The sequence below is a fragment of the Bison bison genome, unplaced genomic scaffold, assembly GCF_000754665.1.
Source record: "Bison bison bison isolate TAMUID 2011002044 unplaced genomic scaffold, Bison_UMD1.0 scf7180017864228, whole genome shotgun sequence".
NCBI classification, from domain to species: Eukaryota; Metazoa; Chordata; class Mammalia; order Artiodactyla; family Bovidae; genus Bison; species Bison bison.
In genome coordinates, this window is record NW_011494800.1 from 909,285 (window position 1) to 929,522 (window position 20,238).

A 20,238-nucleotide genomic window follows, 5' to 3' on the forward strand; every position below is an offset into this window, starting at 1 on the left:
GAGATTTTTGATAACAGCTTCAATTTCAGTGCTTGTAATTCAGTTGTTCATAATTTCTATTACTTCCTGGTTTGGTCTTAGAGATTGAAGTTTCCTAAGAATCTTTCCATTTTTTCCAGGTTACCCATTTTATTGCTATATAGTTGTTCATAAGAGTCTCATAATCTTTTGTATTTCTACATTGTCTGTTGTAACCTCTCCTTTTTCATTTCTAATTTTGTTGATTTGATTATCTCTCTCTGTTTCTTGATGAGTCTAGCTAAGGTTTGTCAATTTTGTTTATCTTCTCAAAAATCAGCTTTTAGTTTTATTAATCTTTACTATTGTTTCTTTCATTTCTTTTTCATTTATTTCTGCTTGGGTTTTAATGATTTCTTTCCTTCTATAATTTTGGGGTTCTTTTGTTCTTCTTTTTCCAGTTGTTTTAGGTGTAAAGTTAGGTTGTCTATTTGATGTTTTTCTTGTTTCTTGAGGTAGGACTGTGTTGCTATAAGCTTCCCTCTAGAACTGCCTTTGCTGCATCCCATAGGTTTTGAGTTGTCATGTTTTAATTGTCATTTGTTTCTAGAAAGTTTTTGATTTCCCTTTTGATTTTTTCAATAACGTTGGTTATTTAGAAATGTGTTATTTAATCTCCATGTGTTTGTGTTTCTTACAGTTTTTTTCTTGTAATTGATATCTAGTCACATAGCATTGTGATTGGAGAAGATGGTTGATGCAGTTTCAATTTTCTTAAATTTACTGAAGTTTGATTTGTGACCCAAGATGTGGTCTATCCTGGAGAATGTTCCATGTGCACTTGAGATGAAGGTGTATTCTTCTGTATCTGGATGAAATATCCTGAAGATATCAATGGGATCCATCTCATCTAATGTATCATTTAAGACTTGTGTTTCCTTATTCATTTTCTGTTTTGATGATCTGTCCATTGGTGTGAGTGGGGTGTTAAAGTTTCCTACTATTATTGTGTTCCTGTCAATTTCTCGTTTTATGTCTGTTAGTGTTTGTCTTATGTACTGAGGTGCTCCTATGTTGAGTGCATAGATATTTACAATTGTTAGGTTTTCCTGTTAGATTGATCCCTTGAACACTACGTTGTATCCTTTTTTATCTCTTGTAATCTTCTTTATTTTAAGGTCTATTTTGTCTGGTATGAGGATTGCTACTCCAACTTTCTCTTGCTTTCCATTTGCATGGAATATATTTTTCATCCTCTCACTTTCAGTCTATATGTGTCTTGAGGTCTGAAGTAGGTTTCTTGTTGACAGCATATATATGGATCTTGTTTTTGTATCCATTCAGCTAGTCTGTGTCTTTTGGTTCGAGCATTTAATCCATTTACATTTAAATTAATTATTGATATATATATTCATATTGCCTGTTTTTCTATTCTTTTCCGGTATTTATTATATGATGTTGAATATAGTTCCCTGTGCTATACAGTAAATCCTTGTTGTTTATCTATTTTGCATATGGTAGTGTGCATCTATTAATCCCATACTCTGAATTTATCCTCCCTACATTTCCCCTTTGGTAGCTGTAGGTTTGTTTTCTACAAAGACTGCAAAATTTTAAATAGCTGGTTTGTCAGGATGGCAGAATTCTAAGGGATTAAATTTTGTTTATGCAGTAATTTTTTAAATGCTGGTTTGTTTTCTCATAAATCTGTGCCAGAGTGTAAGCAAAAGAAGACAAGCATCAGGAAAGAACTACTACTCTCAGAATTTTCATATTGTTTTCCAGTACTTGAGTTCTAACCAGTGGTTAATAGGTGTGGCATAAAAACATGTCTCCTGGCTGAATAAATTTGGCAAACTCTTGATTAAGTAAAGTTAAGCAGCTTTCTTTATTATGGAATTTATCAAAACCTTAAATAAGCAAGTGTGCATTGTAAATCTCTGAAATGAAGGAGGCTGTATCCCTCCCCTCAATTAATTATAGCTTCTCCCAGAGTTAACCAATGCTTTGCAGAACAATATTTGGGAAGCCCAGCACTGCTGCTGCTGCTGCTAAGTCGCTTCAGTCGTGTCCGACTCTGTGCGACCCCATAGATGGCAACCCACCAGGCTCCCCCATCGCTGGGATTCTCCAGGCAAGAACACTGGAGTGGGTTGCCATTTCCTTCTCCAATGCATGAAAGTGGAACGTGAAAGTGAAGTCGCTCAGTTGTGTCCAACTCTTCACAACCCCATAGACTGCAGCCTACCAGGCTCCTCCGTCCATGGGATTTTCCAGGCAAGAGGACTGGAGTGGAGTGCCATTGCCTTCTCCTAGCTGGTGTTAGTATGTTGGACAATTTGTTGGCACTTCCTCAAGATCAAATGAAATACTCAAGCTGTACTCAGATTGCAAATTTCCTTCCTTCCATCCCTTGGTCCCCTCTCTCTCTTCCTTTCTTCCTTCTTTTCTCTGTGGACAAACAGAGAGGGCCCTGAGATTGCTTAGGCTTGCCACTCTCTCAACTGTTGAAGAGCATCAGGGAGCAATCAGTAATTTTCCTCTAATGCTGGGTCTGAGATGTGTTTGCTCTCTGAATCTGAGTTGACAAATTAGAAAACCTGTTAATATCTTTTTTCTTCCAAATCATTAACAACAAAACGAAACCTCTTGAGTCCCTTCCACAATTTTCCCCAATTACTGTCAATCATTTCTTAAAGAGGACACGGAAAAGTGTGGTGAAGCAGTTGAAACGCACAGGTTAAAGAGCAACAAATCCTTATTGTGAAATAAGCTGTGAGAATTGCAACACTGAGTGATGAAAAAAGAAACAGTTCAACTTGAATATCATTAAGAACTGGGTGGGATAGAGCCCTATAGAAACCAGTGCTCCAGTTCTCTGCTTCCAGATAAAGTGACTTGAAGCCAGAGATGTGGGAGCCAGTTCTGCTTTATAGCAGTTCCTATGTGTGGGGTGTGGGGGCTTCTCCAATGGCTCAGTGGTAAAGAATCCACCTGCAGTACAGGAGTTGCAGGAGACCCGGGTTCAATCCTGGGTGGGGAAGATCCCCTGGATGAGGGCATGGCAACTCACTCTAGTATTCTTACCTGGAGAATCCCATGGACAGAGGAGCCTGGTGGGCTACGATCCATGGGGTTGCAAAGAGTCGGACACAACTGAAGCAACTGAGCAGGCACACACACGTGTGAGGAAGGTTGGCACTGTTCTATATCTTGCTGTAGCTGCTCCTGAGACTGTAAACTGAAAGAAGAAAAAAGGCACACACTAAAACTTGTAACAGTTAATACTTTATTTTCATCATCAAAATCCTACCCACCCATCCCTTCTGGCCTTGCTCAGATTCCTTCCCTTCTAGGACCAGCTTGCTTTTGGCAGCTCCTGAGTTGTCATTTTTGGATTTCGAACCACTTGGCATTGACTGGCTCATGTTCTCTGTGAGTGGTCTTTTCATGGTGTCTAGTAATAGGTGACTGTACTGAGAGCTTAGTATATGACAGTGCAGTGCTGTGCTCAGTTGCTCCATTGTGTCCAGCTCTTTGCAACCCCATGGATGTAGCCCGCCAGGCTCCTCTGTCCATGGAATTTCCCAGGCAAGAATAGTGGATCGGGTTGCCATTTCCTCCTCCAGGGGATTTTATTGACTCAGGAGTTGAACCCGAGTCTCTTGTGTCTCCTGCATCAGCAGGCCCATTTTTTACCACTGCACCACCTAGAAACCCCTTAGTATGTGACAAGCACTGTGCTAAATTGCTTTGAATGCATTTTGCCATTTAATACTGACAGTGATTCTCCAAGGTGGGTACTAATGTGATCTCCATTTTGCATATGAAGAAACTCAGCTGAAGAAAGGTTCAAGTCACTTACTCAAAATGACAAAATTTGGAAGATAGAGCCAAGATTTTAACCTGGAGAGTCATTCCAGAAGTTACATATTGGTTGGCCAGAAGTTGGTTTTGGTTTTCCCATAAGATCTATTTTTTTTTTAAATTATTCCTATTTTTTAATTTTATTTTTGGCTGTGTTGAGTCTTAGTCGCTGCACTCAGACTTCCCTCTAGTTGTGGTTTGGGCTCCAGGGAGCAAGGGCTCAGTAGCTGTGACTTGTGGGCTTAGTTGTGCTGTGTCTCATGGGATCTTAGTTCCAGTACCAGGGATTGAACCTGCACCCCCTGAGCCATAAGGCAGATTCCTAACCACTGCACCACTGGGGAAGTCCCTTCCCTTAGAGCTTATGGAAAAACCTGAACGAACTTTTTGTGCAATGCTTAACAATTTTGTCCTACTTGATGAGACCAAATATAATAATAGGAACTCAAGAAATTTTCTGGTTGTAGATTAAAAGGTGGATCCTCAGAGTCTGGTATGGCAAGATGGTTGGAGCAGCACTACTGGGGAAAGCTGCAATAATTTTTTGGTCTGTTTTAAATGCTAAGGAAGTCATTTAAGATTGCAGTGGATTTATATAGTGTATCCCTTGCCAAGTCGCTTGAGTCATGTCCAGCTCTTTGCGATGCCATGGACTGTAGCCCATCAGGCTCCTCTGTCCATGGGCATTCTCCAGGCAAAAATACTGGAGTGGGTTGTCATTTCCTCCTCCAGGGGATCTTCCTGACCCAGAGATCAAGCCCGTGTCTCCTGCATTGCAGGCAGATTCTTTACCATCTGAGCCACCAGGGAAGCTCCATATTATGTGTATCTGTAATAAATGAATAAACTTTAAATAAAAACATTAACACCTACTAAAATTCAATAATTTGTATTACTCCCACATGTACTTTAATCTTTTCCAGTGGTTAAATACATGCATTTTTCATAGTTGTAATCAGCAGCTATGTACAGGCACACCTTTGAAATGTTGTGGGTTTGGTTTCCAGCCACTGCAATAAAGTGACTATCACAATAAAGCAAGTCACACATATTGTTTGGTTTTTGAGTACTCATAAAAATTATGTTTACACTATATTGTAGTCTATTAAGTGTGCAATAGTTTTATGTCTTAAACACAATGACTATACCTTAAATAAAAATATTTTATTGCTAAAAAATGCTAACTGTCATCTGACAGAGTAGAGTTGCCACAAACCTTCAGGTTGCAAAAGGAAAAAACATAGGTGCAAAGCACAATTAAGTCAAACACAATAAAATGAGGCATGTCTGTATTTCTTTGTCTTTCTCTTAAGTATCACTTTGTATATTTCCATGTCTTGGCAAGTCATTGGAAGAATCCATGTAATTGTAGTTTTTAATGGCTAAATAACATTCCCTTGTATTTGTGTAACTTAACTTGATTGGCTATTTTTTGTGCTATGGTTCTGGGCAATAACCAGCAGGGGATAGAGTTACCGCTTGGTGAGTTAAGTATGACTTCCAAGGTTTCACCTGGGATGAGATCTGCTTTTCATGTTCTTATTAATAGCAATAATGGTGTGGTTTGGTGAATTTTATAATTTTTAAAGTATTTTCTCACTTAACTTTGTCATCCCAAGAAACCTTCCTGCAGAAGTGGGAATAGAGCTCAGTTCAGTGCCTAATCAGCACATAGATGGTGATCAAGAAATGTTGGAATGATTTGATTCTGGCGTCCTAACATCTACTTCAGTCTAGTCCCCTTTCAGTGTGTCCTAAAGTAATTACATCAAGAATCTTCTTGTACAACCCATTGTGTTTTTTTTACATTTTTTTGCTTCTTATCTCTTCTGTTTCACTTTCTATTTCATTCCATCTGGCCCTGTTCTTCTATCTCTATATTTTTTTCAATTTTCTTGTGTCTTATTTTTTTTTAACATTTCCCTCTTCATTTTGCTTATCTTCTTTTCTGGCAATGCACATTCTTTTTTCAATTTCTCATCTGTCACCCTATCTCCTATTGCTGGAACTAAGAGATGCAAATCCTATCTCTGTCTGGAACTTTCAATGATTGTCTCTCTCTTGTTCTCAGAGTTTGTGTTGTATTTAAGGGACTGTGCTGTCTGCTGAAAAATGGTTGAATATTTCAAAGCATTTCTTTTCTTTGAACTTTTGGGGAAAAAAAGAACATGACCTATGCTTAAATTGAAGCCTTCCTAAATTAAAAAAGAAAAAAAGAACAGCAGCTTTTCTCCTTTTTGTGACTTTTGTATTTTCTCCTTTTTGTGACTTTTACTAGACAGTATCTACCTAGCCTTGGAAATGACCTTACTTAAAAGTCTTCAACTTGGCAGGGCTCCCAATGAAGTTAGGATTGCTTTGTCTTCAGAACTACAGGCCAGGGCCTGAATTGTAGAGAAGGTTTGACTGCTTATGTGTAAAGAATACCATTGAATTTGGGTTCCGCAGGTTGTCCTTAAGTACTAAAGACAGAAAAATTGCTATGGCTGCACTTACCTACTTTTTTTACACACATAAATCCCTCCATTTACATGTAATAGGCAAAAATCATGACTTAGATGTAAGTGTGATCATCAGTATCAATGGCAGTCCTGATTGGGCTTGCCCCAGATTAACAATAATGGCTAATGTGTATTGAGCACTTACTATGTACTAACTCCTCCCATACATTGTCTCATTTAATCCTGACTGTGACCCTGGAAGGTCAGAGCTGTGATTAGTAACATTTCCACGTTATAACCCGAGAGACTAAGGTAAGAGACATTAACCAGCTTACCCAATGTTCCACAGCTAGTATGCAGTAGAGCTTGGCTTTGAAGCAGCGCCACTTCAGAGGGTACACGTGTGAACCCTGGGTCACCAGCCTTCATGACCCAATCTAGGTCCAGTAGGACCTTCTCTTCTCCGAAACAGTATTACTTGTCGTTCTTTCTGAGGCTTTGGCACCTTGCACACCATGGCCTTTCCATATACACTCACTACACTTTCCCTCAACTCTCACTCCCACCAGTTTATATCTTTGCTTTCTTCTGTGTTTGGAAGATTAACATAATCTCCTAAAAACAACAACAGCAGAAGAAACTTCCTCACTTCTTCCCCTTGAATCTCTCTGTATCTTCTTCTAAATACCTTTCCCTTCATTCCTTTCTTTGAGAAGGGATATGTCTGCTTTCTGAACATTTGATCCACAGGAACAATATACTCAAAAAGCACGAAAGAATACCTGCCTCACCTCTACCAGAGGTGGTACTTTTTTTCCTTCTCCTGACTCTCTTCATCCACTACTGATGTTTCACCGGTATAATTCAAAAGTAAGTACAGTTGATGCTTGAACAATGTAGGTTTGAACTGCATGGGTTTACTCGTGTTCAGATATTTTTCACTAGTAAATACTACAGTATTATACTGTCTGTGGTTGGTTGAATCTGAGGACATGGAGGAATGGGGATGCAGAGGGCTGAGTACAAGTTATACTCCAATTAACCTTTGCATTGTTCAAAGGAGTTGATCATAATTATAAATTAAAATTGAGTTACACCCACTTCCTTCCCACCCCTCTTCCACATTCTAGTCACTGCCACATCTTGCAAAGCTCAAGTCCCTCTTATTTCCTTTGGATAAATAATTCTCTGGCCCTCCTTAGATGCCAGTTGTATTTTGTTGTTGTTCAGTCACTCAGTCATGTCTGGCGCTTTGCGACCCCATGGACTTCAGCACACCAGGCTTCCCTGTCCTTCACTATCTCCCAGAGTTTGCTCAGACTCATGTCCACTGAGTCAGTGCTGCCATCCAACCATCTCATCCTCTGTCACCCACTTCTCCTGCCTTCATCGTTTCCCAGCATCAGAGTCATTTCCAATGAGTTGGCACTTCACACCAGGTGGCCAAAGTATTGGAGCTTCAGCTTCAGTTGTATCTTAGGTGTGGCTTTCTTCTGACATTGGACCTTGTCCTGAGCGTCTTGAGGGAAGGGTCTCAGTGACTCAATGCTCTGTCTGCCGCAGTAGCTTCCACAGTTCTTCACACCCAACAGACATCCTGGAGGTGTTATTGAAGTGAACTTTTTTCTATATTGGAGGGAAGGCAAGATTAAAACATAAACTGGGGGGAGGAGAGGTTAGATACAAGGTGTCAGGATACTTGGACAGGAAGGGTGCTTATTTCCCCTGTTGGCAGCAAGAAATTGCATCAGACCTGAGGAAGGAGCTTCACTCTTACATCTCACGCTGCCTCTCGCTCCCTTCTTCTTCTAGCCGCCTGTCTCTGTGGGTGCTACCCTGGGCTTCTCACCACATTTGTAAGTTTGTCAACACTGGGCAGAAATCACTGTCCTGTATCGTTAAGCTCTATCTACAGTAGTGGGCTTTGTTGCTGTTTCTTTATTGGTTTTTCCCAGGGTAAAACTGCAGCCACAGACACTGAAAAATGGCAAGTTTTATTTATTTGTTTTTGTACTAACTCAGAGCTAACCCTAAACAGAGCACACGATTTATAAGCGCTCATGAGTGGGCTTTTCGTACTGTTCATCGGGTTCTCAAAGCAAGAATACTGAAGTAGTTTGCCATTCCCTTCTCCAGTGGGCAGGGAAGCCTGGCATTCTGCAGTCCATGAGGTTGCAAAGAGTCAGACATGACTGAGCGACGGAACTGACTGGTGGGTGGGCTAGGACCAAAGTAATGTTCCAAAGGGGAAGTGAGGGGCTTCTTTTACTTCTGCCATCTGTATGTTATTTTCTGGCTTCCTGCTATGCTTGCCTCACAAATAGAACCCCATCAGTTTTCAAAGTGGCATCCAAATTCAGAATCCATACACACTTCAAGGACCCTGAGCTTCAGCATGGAATCATTTCCTTCTTGCCTGATGAGGAATAGCTACAAGTTCTGATTATTTTAACAGCTTCCAAACACATTTAATGTGGTTGCATTAAGAACCTAATCGACTGACAGGACATTATTAAAAGCCTCACTGTGTATCTAAATACATTTTTATAGGTCCATTATTTATCAGCTAAGGAGTCATGGCCCCATAAAACCAACATGCAAAGCCATTGCTTCGACAGTACACATTTACTTTAATATCTTCAAGCTTTTTTGACTTGGCTCCAAAGACGTGAAATAAGTCATTTCACTGCCATGTGCTTCCATCCATCATGATTGTGGGTAATCCTCACTGATCCTTGAAGCAGAGCCTTTGTGATTTGAAGAAAGCCTCACACCGTGATGACCTCATATAATTTCCTCACAGCAGCAGGATGAAGTATTAGAGGATATTGCCACTGCTGAGTCAAAATATTAATTTTTTACATATTTACATTTTTAGCATGTGCACATGCTGTGCACATTTAGAAAACAAATGGAATCCACTGCTTGCTTAAAAATAAGAAATGTATTTATTTCAGCGTGAGCCGATACTCTGCTTCCAGGCTCCCTTATAATGTGTTCATTAATTTGTGGGTTTAACGTGCTACTTCACCGGGTTTGTGAGCAAGCAGACACATAAACAAATAACTGGAATTCCAGCTACCCTCCTCGCTCCACCTATTTAATATATAGTGATATATGAAGTCTGAAATGGAGGTAATGTGTATGATCTGAAACAGGCTACACGTAAATGTGTCTGGGGTCTCTCTCCTCTGTCTCCGCTGTCATCCTTAATGAGTCTTTTATTTAAAGACTCTTTACTGTAATTGAAATAGTGACAAATAAGGATTTACTTACTAAGTAGCAATGGGAGGATTTGAGAGACGGCCTCCTGAACTGTGCTGTTTTTAAGCAATTAAGGGATACACGCTCACCATTTAGGCATATTTGAGGTTAGTCTCCTCTTTCGATTACAGACGAGAAGGTCAGCGGAAAATGCCTTTCTGCACAGATGGGGCTTTGAGAATGGACCGTTAATCCTCGCAGAGGCTCCTAGATTGGTGGGTTGGAAATTCAGTTCCTCTATTTTAGTAACTGTGGTTCTGGTACAAATTAAGCAGTGACAGTATAAACTTCCTCTGATGTATCCTGTGAACTTGTTCCAGATATCACCTGTAGGGAGGAATGGGACTGCAGGTGGGATAAGGAGGACTACAGAGGAATTTGCTGTTTTGTTGGCCTAATGGAGAAGGCAATGGCACCGCACTCCAGTACTCGCCTGGAAAATCCCATGGATGGAGGAGCCTGGTAGGCTGCAGTCCATGGGCTCGCTAAGAGTCGGACATGACTGAGCGACTTCACTTTCATCTTTCACTTTCATGCATAGGAGAAGGAAATGGCAACCCTCTCCAGTGTTCTTGCCTGGAGAATCCCAGGGACGGTGGAGTCTGATGGGCTGCCGTCTCTGGGGTCGCACAGAGTTGGACACGACTGAAGCCACTTAGCAGCAGCAGCAGCAGTTGACATTAATAGCATTTTAAGGACACTTTAAAAGCTTGTGTTCCCAGAGAACTCAACTCGGGCTCTCTGATGACCTAGGAGGGTTAGGATGAGGGGAGTGGTTGGTGGCAGGGAAGCTCAGGAAGAAGTGGAGATTTGTATTCTTAGAGCTGCTTCAAGTTGTTGTACAGCAGAAACCAACACGACATTGTAAAGCAATGTCTTCCAATAAAAAAAAAAGATGTTGTGCTCCTACCAGTGTGAGTCCAGCAAGAATCTGAATCAGGACTTGTCAGATGGTCACCACCTACTAAGAAGAATTCAAGACTGGCCTCCAAATCAGCTTAATTCTTAAAAAATATGCCCCATTGATTTTATTGTGCATGAAGTGACTATTGTGGTAGCAGTTCCCTGGGACACATAGTCACCTCCTGCGGTGTCTGGAGATGGGCTCATAGCGCCTCTTAATTATGTTTAGATTGTATAATTAGTGCATCTGGCTGGCCATAGGGAGATTTCTCTCTTCATTATCTCGAATTGTACTGACAGGGCAGTTGTAAATTGCCACACGTGCAGCCAAGTTTCTCCCTGCTCCTCTTGGCCTGAAGTAAATTGAAAATCAGGTGGTGCAGGCCAGGTCAGCCTTTTCCCAGGCCTTCAAATTCCCCACAGTTTCCTGGTATTTTCACTCCAATATTTTATTCTTTCATTTAACATATAGATAAGGGCTCCCTTATCTAGATAAGGACAGGGAAGCCTGGCATGCTACAGTCCATGGGATTGCAAAGAGTCAAATACGACTTAGTGACTGAACAAGGGCTCCCTAACTAGGTACTACTGATTTAGCCAAATTCTACCTTGTAAATTTTAAAGGCATTTTGGAAGCTGGCAGATTGCTCAAAAGTCTTCCCTGGTCATGTCTGAAAGATAAACCACTGGTATATTGGTTTTCCTTCTCAAAGGACACCCAAGGTCTCCATTCCTGGTCTCGACAGCCTTTATACACTTACACAATAGTACTCTTAGTTTTCTGAATATGCCTACTCTAGCATAAGCCTCAGCAGGTCAGCAGTGGACGTTAGCAGAGAAGGGTCTTCTATGAATATAACGTAAGTGGGCAGGAGACAGAAGCCCAGGGACCTCTCTCTTCTTCCCTTAAGTTTGTGTTGAAAGCTGTCGTGTGGCAGTTTTCTTGGCTTGTTGCTTCTTGGTTGCTGTTTTCATGTCTTCTGCCATCACTAGTCACCTTTCATATAATGTCTCATTTAAATCTGTAGTAAAAACACAGAAGACCTCAGTAGACAGACTGGCAAAGAATACAGACACACAGACCAATTCCCAGTCGCCGTGAGAATAAGTCCATACTCTTTCCTGACTTACAAGGTATTCCAAAACTAGCATAGCCAGGTCCTGAGCAGCTCTTTCGTAGTTCTTCAACATCCAAGTGTATAGAACCTTTTTCAGTTCCTTGAAGGCATCCTGTTCTGTTGAGCTTCTGGGTTTCTGCTTGTTTTCCTTCTTCTTGGGACCTTTCCAAGCTCCATCCCCCAACTCATTGCCTCTCGCAGCTAACTCCCACTTAGTTTTCCAGCCTCTTCCAGGCAGCCTTCCCTGACTCCTGGACTGAGCTGGTTGCCTGTCAGAGACTTCCATGGTCCCTGTGCTTGCCTCATTTACATTTTACAAAAGTTTGCACTGATCTCAATGTAGTCCCATATCTAAGCATCTGCCTTACACTCTCTTGTTGCTCACCCTGCTCTGCCACCATCTCTATTGCCTTAGGACCCAGGACTCAGTTTGGGCACAACCTTCTTTAAAGTCAGGAAGCACAGACTAAGTCTATTTTAGTGTTGTATTCTTGAATATCCTACTTGGCTACTTCCAACCTGTTCCATGGGAGGGAGGGGAGAGGAGGGGCAAAGTGGAGGGTCTTTCTGCTCCTTCTTCCTCTCCAGCTTGAAGGGTTTTTCTAGGCTGAGGGACTGAGGTGGAGAGCATAGGGGTTGTACTGGTGGGGAAGGGTCTGAGTCTCCTTGTTCCAGTTCCACATTTAAGTTTCTTTTTTCGTCTATCTTTCACCTGCTCCCTGGGCTCCATGAATTTGGCATCTGTGCTGGTCTGATTCTGCTAACTTTCTCCGGGAGCACGTGGTGCCCATGCTCCCTGGTCCAATGGGGGATGGATGCAGTGGATGAGGAAAGAATTCATTGGTTGAGATCTCAACCTACTGTTTGATTACACATATCTGATACTCAACTGTCATCCTGTATCTTGGGTCCTCACCTGCACCATAGTGAAAGCTCTATGAGTACAAGAGACATTTGAACAGCTTTATGGTTTGAAATAAAGATTTGTTACATGTTCAGCTTCACTTATAATAAAAGAAATCTGAATCAAAACAACTATCTAACAGCAGTTTTCACCAGCCAAATTAGCCAGATTGTTTTATTTTTTAAAATGTCTTAGTGCAGGCAAAATTATGATGAAACAATTGGACAGAAATTTGTAATACCTATTGAGAATTTCACGTTTGTTTCATGACTGCAGTGGCTAAAAGTGTATGATCTGGAGTCAGTGTGAGCAAATGACAACTTCTGAGTCTTTCCTCATCTTTAAAATAGAGATAATAACATTGCCTACCTCATCTTTTCAAATGAGATTATGCATTTATGATAATTAATACAGTGCTTGATGTATATTCAAACCTCAATAAATGTAAGCTATAATAATAATATTAGCTGTACTTATGACACTGTCACTTAGGAAATAATCTAAAAAGCACAAGTGAATTATCTTGGCCTTCATTATAAAAGTGGATGAATTGAAAGTAAGTGATCAAGGATAAGAAAAATGGTAAGGGACTTCCCTGGTTGTCCAGTGGTTAAGAATCTGCTTTCCAGTGCAGGGGATATGAGTTCAATCCCTGTTCAGGGATCTAAGATCCCACATGCCTTGGAGTAACTAAGCTTATGTGCCACAACTACTGAACTACTGAACTCTCACCCTCAGCTAGAGAGAAGCCCTCGTGCTGTGACTAAAACCCAACACAGCTAAAAATAAGTATTTTTTAAAAAAAAGAAAATGGTAAATTTGGTTTATTCAATGCTAGAATATTATGCAGTCCCCAAAAATGATGTTTATGAAGAGTCCCTTAATGGCATATGGAAATATGGCATTGAATTTAAAAAAAAGTACTATATGGTATTAAATTTTTAAAAGTTATTATATAATGACATTTAGTAGAATCTCATCTACATAATGGAGAAGGCAATGGCACCCCACTCCAGTACTCTTGCCTGGAAAATCCCATGGATGGAGGAGCCTGGTGGGCTGCAGTCCATAGGGTCACTGAGAGTCGGACACGACTGAAGTGACTTAGCAGCAGCAGCAACATCTATGTAAAAATCTATGTAGGGAAAATTGTACAGAAAAAGAACTAAGAGAAAAAGTTCTATGTGAGTAGCTATTTACTCTGAAAGATTTATGTAGGGGGATTGTTGTGTTTATTTATGCTTTATAAAAATGCTTTTCATAGTTTCTTCCATGGCTCGCTTTGTAGTCAGAAAAATAAAATTGTAAGCTCCCTGTCTTGAGCCCCACTCAGCCCCTCTCAGTGTGGAAGATCACAGTGGGCTCCCAGGCTTGATTGGTGCCCAGGGGGACTGGCCACTTGTAGCCTGTCACCCCTGAGCAGTCTTCCTGTGGGAACAATGCTTTTCTGATTGTAGTCAGGACACTGGAATTAGTCCTCAAGCCCTGTTGCTCTGATTTCTGGCTTCTTTACCTGCACATCATAACTCATTTTGAGCTCTCCCAAGGAATTCTTTCCTATAATTTTGACTTCAAGCCTCTTAAGACAAAGGTGTTTCCTAGGTTTTAGGAATTTAGTTTTCTTTTCTAGTTGGTTTAATAAAAGTCAGTCAACCTTCAGGTTGACTCCATGCAAGATTTGAGAGCATTTTGGTTTTATGTGGTCTTCTGTTGGGGGGTTGTTATAAAACAGATTTAGGAAGAAAGAGTTGCAGGAATGTATTGTAGCTCAACTGATAAAGAATCTACCTGCAATGTGGGAGACCTGGGTCTGATCACTGGGTTAGGAAGATCCCCTGGAGAAGGGAAAAGCTACCCACTCCAGTATTCTGGCCTAGAAAATTTCATAGACTATATAGTCCATGGAGTCGCAAAGATTCAGACATCACTGAGCGACTTTCACTACTACTGCTGTTTACATTAACAACCCAGGAGGGCTTCCCCAGTGATGCTAGTGGTAAAGAACTCGCCTGTCAATGCAGAAGACCCAAGAGACACAGGTTCTGGGTGGGGAAGATCCCCCGGAGGAGAGCTTGGCAACTCATGCCAGTATTCATGCCTGGAGAATCCCATGAGCAGAGGAGCCTGGTGGGCTACAGTCCATAGGATCACAAACAGTCGGACACGATGGAAGCAACTTTGCACAGTACGTACACGCATTAACACAGGACTCAGGCAGTTGTTTTGGGGTGAATCTATTCCTAGGATTGGGTGTTTAGTATGACTTATTAAAAATGATTTTATTCATTTATTTTTGTCCGTGCTGGTCTTTGTTGCTGCACGGGCTTTTCTTTAGTTGCAGTGAGCAGGGGCTCCTCTCTGTTGCAGTACGTGAGCTTCTCATTGTGGTGGCTTGTCTTGATGTGGAGCACAGGTTCTAGGGCATAAGCACAGGCTCAACAGTTGTGGACCACAGGCTTAGTTTCTCCATATCATGTGGAATCTTCCCAGACCAGGGATCGAACCTGTGTCTCCTGCAGTAGCAGGTGAATTCTTTATCATTGCATCACGTGGGAAGCCTCCAGCATGACTTTTTAAGCTATGGATAAATGAATAAGGAATGAGTACAGGTAGTGTGGATGCTGAAGCTGAAACTCCAGTACTTTGGCCACCTCATGCGAAGAGTTAACTCATTGGAAAAGACTCTGATGCTGGGAGGGATTGGGGGCATGAGGAGAAGGGGATGACAGAGGATGAGATGGCTGGATGGCATCACCGACTCTATGGACATGAGTTTGAGTGAACTCCGGGAGTTGGTGAGGGACAGGGAGGCCTGGCGTGCTGTGATTCATGGGGTTGCAAAGAGTCAGACACGACTGAGCGAATGAACTGAACTGAACAGGTAGTACACATAAAGAATCCAACTCTCCAAACTCGAGTAGTTACAGTCTCGTGTATAATGTGAAACTGTAAACTAACCTGGATTAATGTGATGCTTTGGGTAATGTGCAGTTGATTGTTTTATTTTTTCAGGCGTCACTCATTGATTTCTCCTTGCCTCTGGGTACTCACTCCATCATGCGTTGTGGTGTGTGTGGTGATTGATTCCACACCTCTTTAAGGCTTAATATGGAGCCGTGGAGAGAGGCAGAGGCCCTGAGTAATTGTGAAGTCTCTGCAACTCTCTCCTTTATTTGTATTGAAATATAATTGACCCACAGCACTGTGTTAGTTCCTGGTGTACAACATAGTGATTTGATATTTCTATACATTATAAAATGATCACCACAATGAGTCTAGTTACCGTCTGTCACCATAGAAAGTTATTATGGTATTATAGCCGGTGTTCCCCATGCTGCACATTTTATCCCCATTACTTATTTATTTTGTCACTAGAAGTTTGTATCTCTCCTTCGCCCCTACCTGTTTCACTCATCCCCTCTCCAGCACTCTCCTCTCTGGCCACTGCCTGTTTGTTTTCTCCATCTTTGACTCCGTTTCATGTTCTTTTTTTTCTTGCTTTTTAGATTCCATATGTAAGTGAAGTTATATGGGATTTGTCTTTCTCTATCTGACCTATTTCATTTAGCATATACCCTTAAGGTCCATCCATGTCGTTGCAAATGGCAACATTTTATTCTTTCTATGGTTGAGTGATATTCCATTGGGAATATATGTATATACTACATCTTCTTTATCCATTCATCTACAGATGGACATTTAAGTGGCTTTCATATCTTGACCTTTATAAATAATGCTGCAGTGAAGATAGAGGTGCATGTACGTTGTCAATTTAGCATTTTTGTTTTCTTCAGAAAAATATGCAGACATGAAATTTTTAAGCTTTTGAGACACCTCCATCCTGTTTTCCATAGTGGCTGTACCACTTCACATTCCCTCTCTCTGCAACTCTTGGCCCTTTCCACAGGCTTTTGGTAGCTGTTTACCAGACCAGGATGATGCAAACAGCCATGTCTGATTCTAAGACCTTCAGCAAATGAGAGCTAGGGGGATAGAAGAGGTTGAGGGTTGTGAGGTATTTCTACACTTATCAGGCAACAAGGGGCAGAGAATGACTGAGAGGAGCCTCAGGACAAAGCACAGGAAGAGGGGAAAGGAGGTCGAGGAGGACGGGTGATCTGAAGTGTTGTGTGTTGCAGACACTTTGGGTGAGTTAGGCTTCCCACGTGGCTCAGTGGTAAAGACTCCACCCATGGTGCAGGAGACTCAAGAGACACAGGTTCGATCCCTGGGTTGGGATGATCCCCTGGAGTAGGAAATGGCAACCCACTCTAGTATTCTTGCCTGGAAGGTTCCATGGCCTGAGGAGCCTGGTGGGCCACAGTCCATGGGGTTGCAAAGAGCCAGACATGACTGAGTACAGCACATGGTACAGGAGTTAGAGGAGGCCATTGCATCTGGTCTTAGGTGGTCAGAGCCCTTTTCAAGAGTGGTAAGAGCTGAACTGTGGAGGCAGAAGGCAGATAACAGTGTGGTGAGAAGTTAGAGAGGCAAGACAGTTGGGTGGTGAGGGGAAGGCAAGAGATGGAATGGTTGTTGAGAAAAGTTTTGGGGGGAGTAAGTAATGCAGAACACATTTGGAGGTTGATGTCAAGGAGAATGAAGAGAGATGGGGGTAAAAGATGTAATAATGTTGCCATAATGTTCAAATAATGTTGAGTATTGGATCAAAAAATATGGGTGGAGGAATTAGCCTCCCCTTGGGAGGGGAGATGAGTTGAAATAAAAAGAGGTTGACAGGAAAGAAACAAAGGTACTCATGCTTGATGGGGTGAATCAAGTAGAGGGTGAAATAACCTGGGAGGAGCTGGGAGGGCAGCAGGGTGGGTTCTGATGACTGGGGAAGAGTAGCAAGGGTTTCAAAGCAGCTGCCACAAGGGACTCCCCTGGTAGACCAGCAACTGAGACTGTGCTCCCAAGGCAGGGGACCCGAGTTCAATTCCTGGTCAGGGAACAAGATCCCATGTGCCTCAACTAAAACCCAGTGCAGCCAAATAAATAAATAAAAATAAACATATTTTTAAAAAGCAGTTTCCATGAGAGTGGGAAGGAACATCCATGAACTAGCTCCAGCTGCCTTTAGAATTATTTCATACACATCACACAATTCATTCAAACAGTGTCTAGAGTTCCACACAATCAGACAAATCCATAAATATTTGTTTATTATAGCCACAAAATACTCAAGAGATCTGCTTACTTTCTTTTCAAAGCATCTCCTTGGTGATTATTCTTTTTCCTTTCTCTAATTGTATGCTGGAGAAAGCCTCAGTTAGAGGCAACTAGTTTTTAGACCACTGCACACCTGCAGATCTCGTTGACGCATGCCTGAGCCCGGCACTCTCTTAAGCACTGGCTTAAATGAAGAGGAAGAGGCCAAGACTTTTCAGACAATGGAGCCTTGAATCCGTCCTGTTTCCTGGGTTTCCAATTCTAACCTGTACCCACTCATCAAGGTAATCATACAATAGAGCCACCTCCATCTGCTCCAGTGACTTTTCAGTGCTCCTGGCACTGAGAGGAGAGTACACAAAAAAGAAAACAAAAAGGTTGGAATTGTGTGGAAGCCATACACTGAATCAGGGGGAAATAGCCTCCTTATCAGATTTCTCTCAATACACCCATCATTTCCTTTATAATTTACTGAAGGACTGTAATGGGGATTAATTTGCCTCATAGGATATCAAGAATAGTTTCTAATATTGGCAAAAGGCTGCAAGAAACTTGAAACTCCTGAAGTTCAGAGAAAGGTCAGAGGGTGTTCGTTTATGTACTGCTATAAAAAAGTTGGCATTTTTGAGGAGGACACTCCAGGTTCAACTTCTGGAGTGACTGCAGAGGCCCCAGAAAGACTTCTTGTGTGGATGAATGGGTACTGGGTATGGAGTTAACGTCTCTTCTTTGGCATAGAACATGTCTCAGATGATCAGCAATTAGAAAGAGTGTCACTGAGGCTTAGAGAGAAAGAAAGAAGAAAAGAAAGCGCTAAGTTGTGTCCAACTTGTGATCCCATGAACTGTGGCCCATCAGGTTCCTCTGTCCATTCTTGCCTGGGATTCTCCAGGCAAGAATACTGGAGTGGGTTGCCATTTCCTTCTCCAGGGGAACTTCCCGACCGAGGAATTGAGCCCAGGTCTCCCGAATTGCAGGCAGATACTTTATCAACTGAGGTAATCAATTTTTTTTATTGACAAGGATTCTTTAGTCTCAATATTTCTAGAAATCACAGTCTCTGTCTACAAGACTTTAGGATGATTAGACATACCTGGCTACTGAATGGTGCTTTAGTGACTGCAAACAGTGCTTTGAATCCTAGCGGGGAAGATAGACAGACCATATAACCAGACCTTTATTTTCCTAGGTCTTTACTCCTTTTTCATTTTGGGGGGTAATTTGTGGCTTCCATCCTTGGGATGGAGGGTAGTAAATGGGACTTGAAGCATTATTACCACTTAAAATAGGAAAGAGGAAGTTTTCACCTATAGGGAGAGCTACACACAACCAAGTTCTCTAATCAGAGGAGGACTGTTGTACGGGTGAGAACAAGAAAGAGTGCTGGCCGTCCCAGATAATTAATCTTTGACTTTTAAACTGAACTCTTCTTTGTAACTTGACCTCTTTGTTTCAGTTTAGTTGCTAAGTCGTGTTTCACTCTTTGAAACCCTATGGTCTGTAGCCCGCCAGGCTCCTCTGTCCATGGAATTCTCCAGGCAAGAATACCAAAGTGGGTTGCCATTTCTATCTCCAGGGGATTTCCCGACCCAGGGATCAAGCCCACATCTTCTGCATTGGCAAGCAGATGCTTGACCATTGAGCCACCAAGAAAACTCTTAACTTTACCTCTAGTTAAGGATTGAAAATTTCCCCCAATTCAATTATCAACTAACCCTAATCCTCTCACACCAATGTCTGAGACTGGAGAGCTGACTCTGGAAGACCCCCTTTGGGAGATGGAGCCTCGTGGAGGTACTGAGCATACTAAGAAGCTCTGTGAATGAGGAGGGGCTCTCTGTATTTGAGCTCTCAGAGCTCTCTGTGTTGATCTGATGGACTGTTTCTGTTATCTGACAGTTCTTTCTACACTCCTGGCAAGTATCTATCACAGGCTGCACTAGGGTTTGAAGGCTGTTCAATTGGAAAGGGACGAAGACTCAATCGCTGTGCTGGGCCTGGCCATTTGCTAAAAACCTCAAACACACCGTTTGTACAGGTCCCAGGCTTCTACTTTACTGATGTACACACTGCCTTCAGGCTACTCCCCAGCTGTCTGCGCTGCAGCAGTGGTCATTGCAATCCCTTTTACCCTTCAATGTAGAAATGAGACACTGCTTTCATAGCATCCGTGCCTTCTCTCTGTGCCCCTCTGTCCTCTCCAGACTGCCACCCTCTGTGCCATCACTGTGCAGCCAACCTCCGTGACACCGGGAGCGTCTGCCTGCGGTGCCAGAATGCCCGGAACCTGCTGCTGGGGGACCGATGTGTCCCTGATTGCCCTTCTGGGTACTTCGTGGAGAGAGGAGCTTGTAAAAGTGAGTAAGTGCTGGACGCAGGAGCTGGCGGTGCCTCGTGATCTTCTTTCACTTGGGGCTCGTACCTGAGAAGGCTTGAACCTCCAGAGAGAGAGAGAGAAAGCGAGAAGCACACCAGTACAGGGGGGAGTCACGCCAGTGCAGGGGGAAGTAAAGCAGACCAGTTAACCCTCTCCATGCGGGAGCTTTTATTAGTGGCTCTGGGTGTGCTGCTTTGGAAGGGAATTTGGGTTCATGGGTTCCCTCCGTGTCTC

General features: G+C 42.2%; 1 protein-coding gene across 1 annotated transcript in view; it reads left to right on the forward strand.

Annotated features, from left to right (window-relative positions):
• FRAS1 (Fraser extracellular matrix complex subunit 1) overlaps positions 1-20,238 on the forward strand; it is a 535,710-nt gene that overhangs the window by 324,443 nt on the left and 191,029 nt on the right. The window contains exon 21 of the mRNA XM_010845896.1: positions 19,832-19,984. Within this exon, the coding sequence (XP_010844198.1) occupies positions 19,832-19,984 (153 nt within the window). The remainder of the gene's footprint in view (positions 1-19,831; positions 19,985-20,238) is intronic.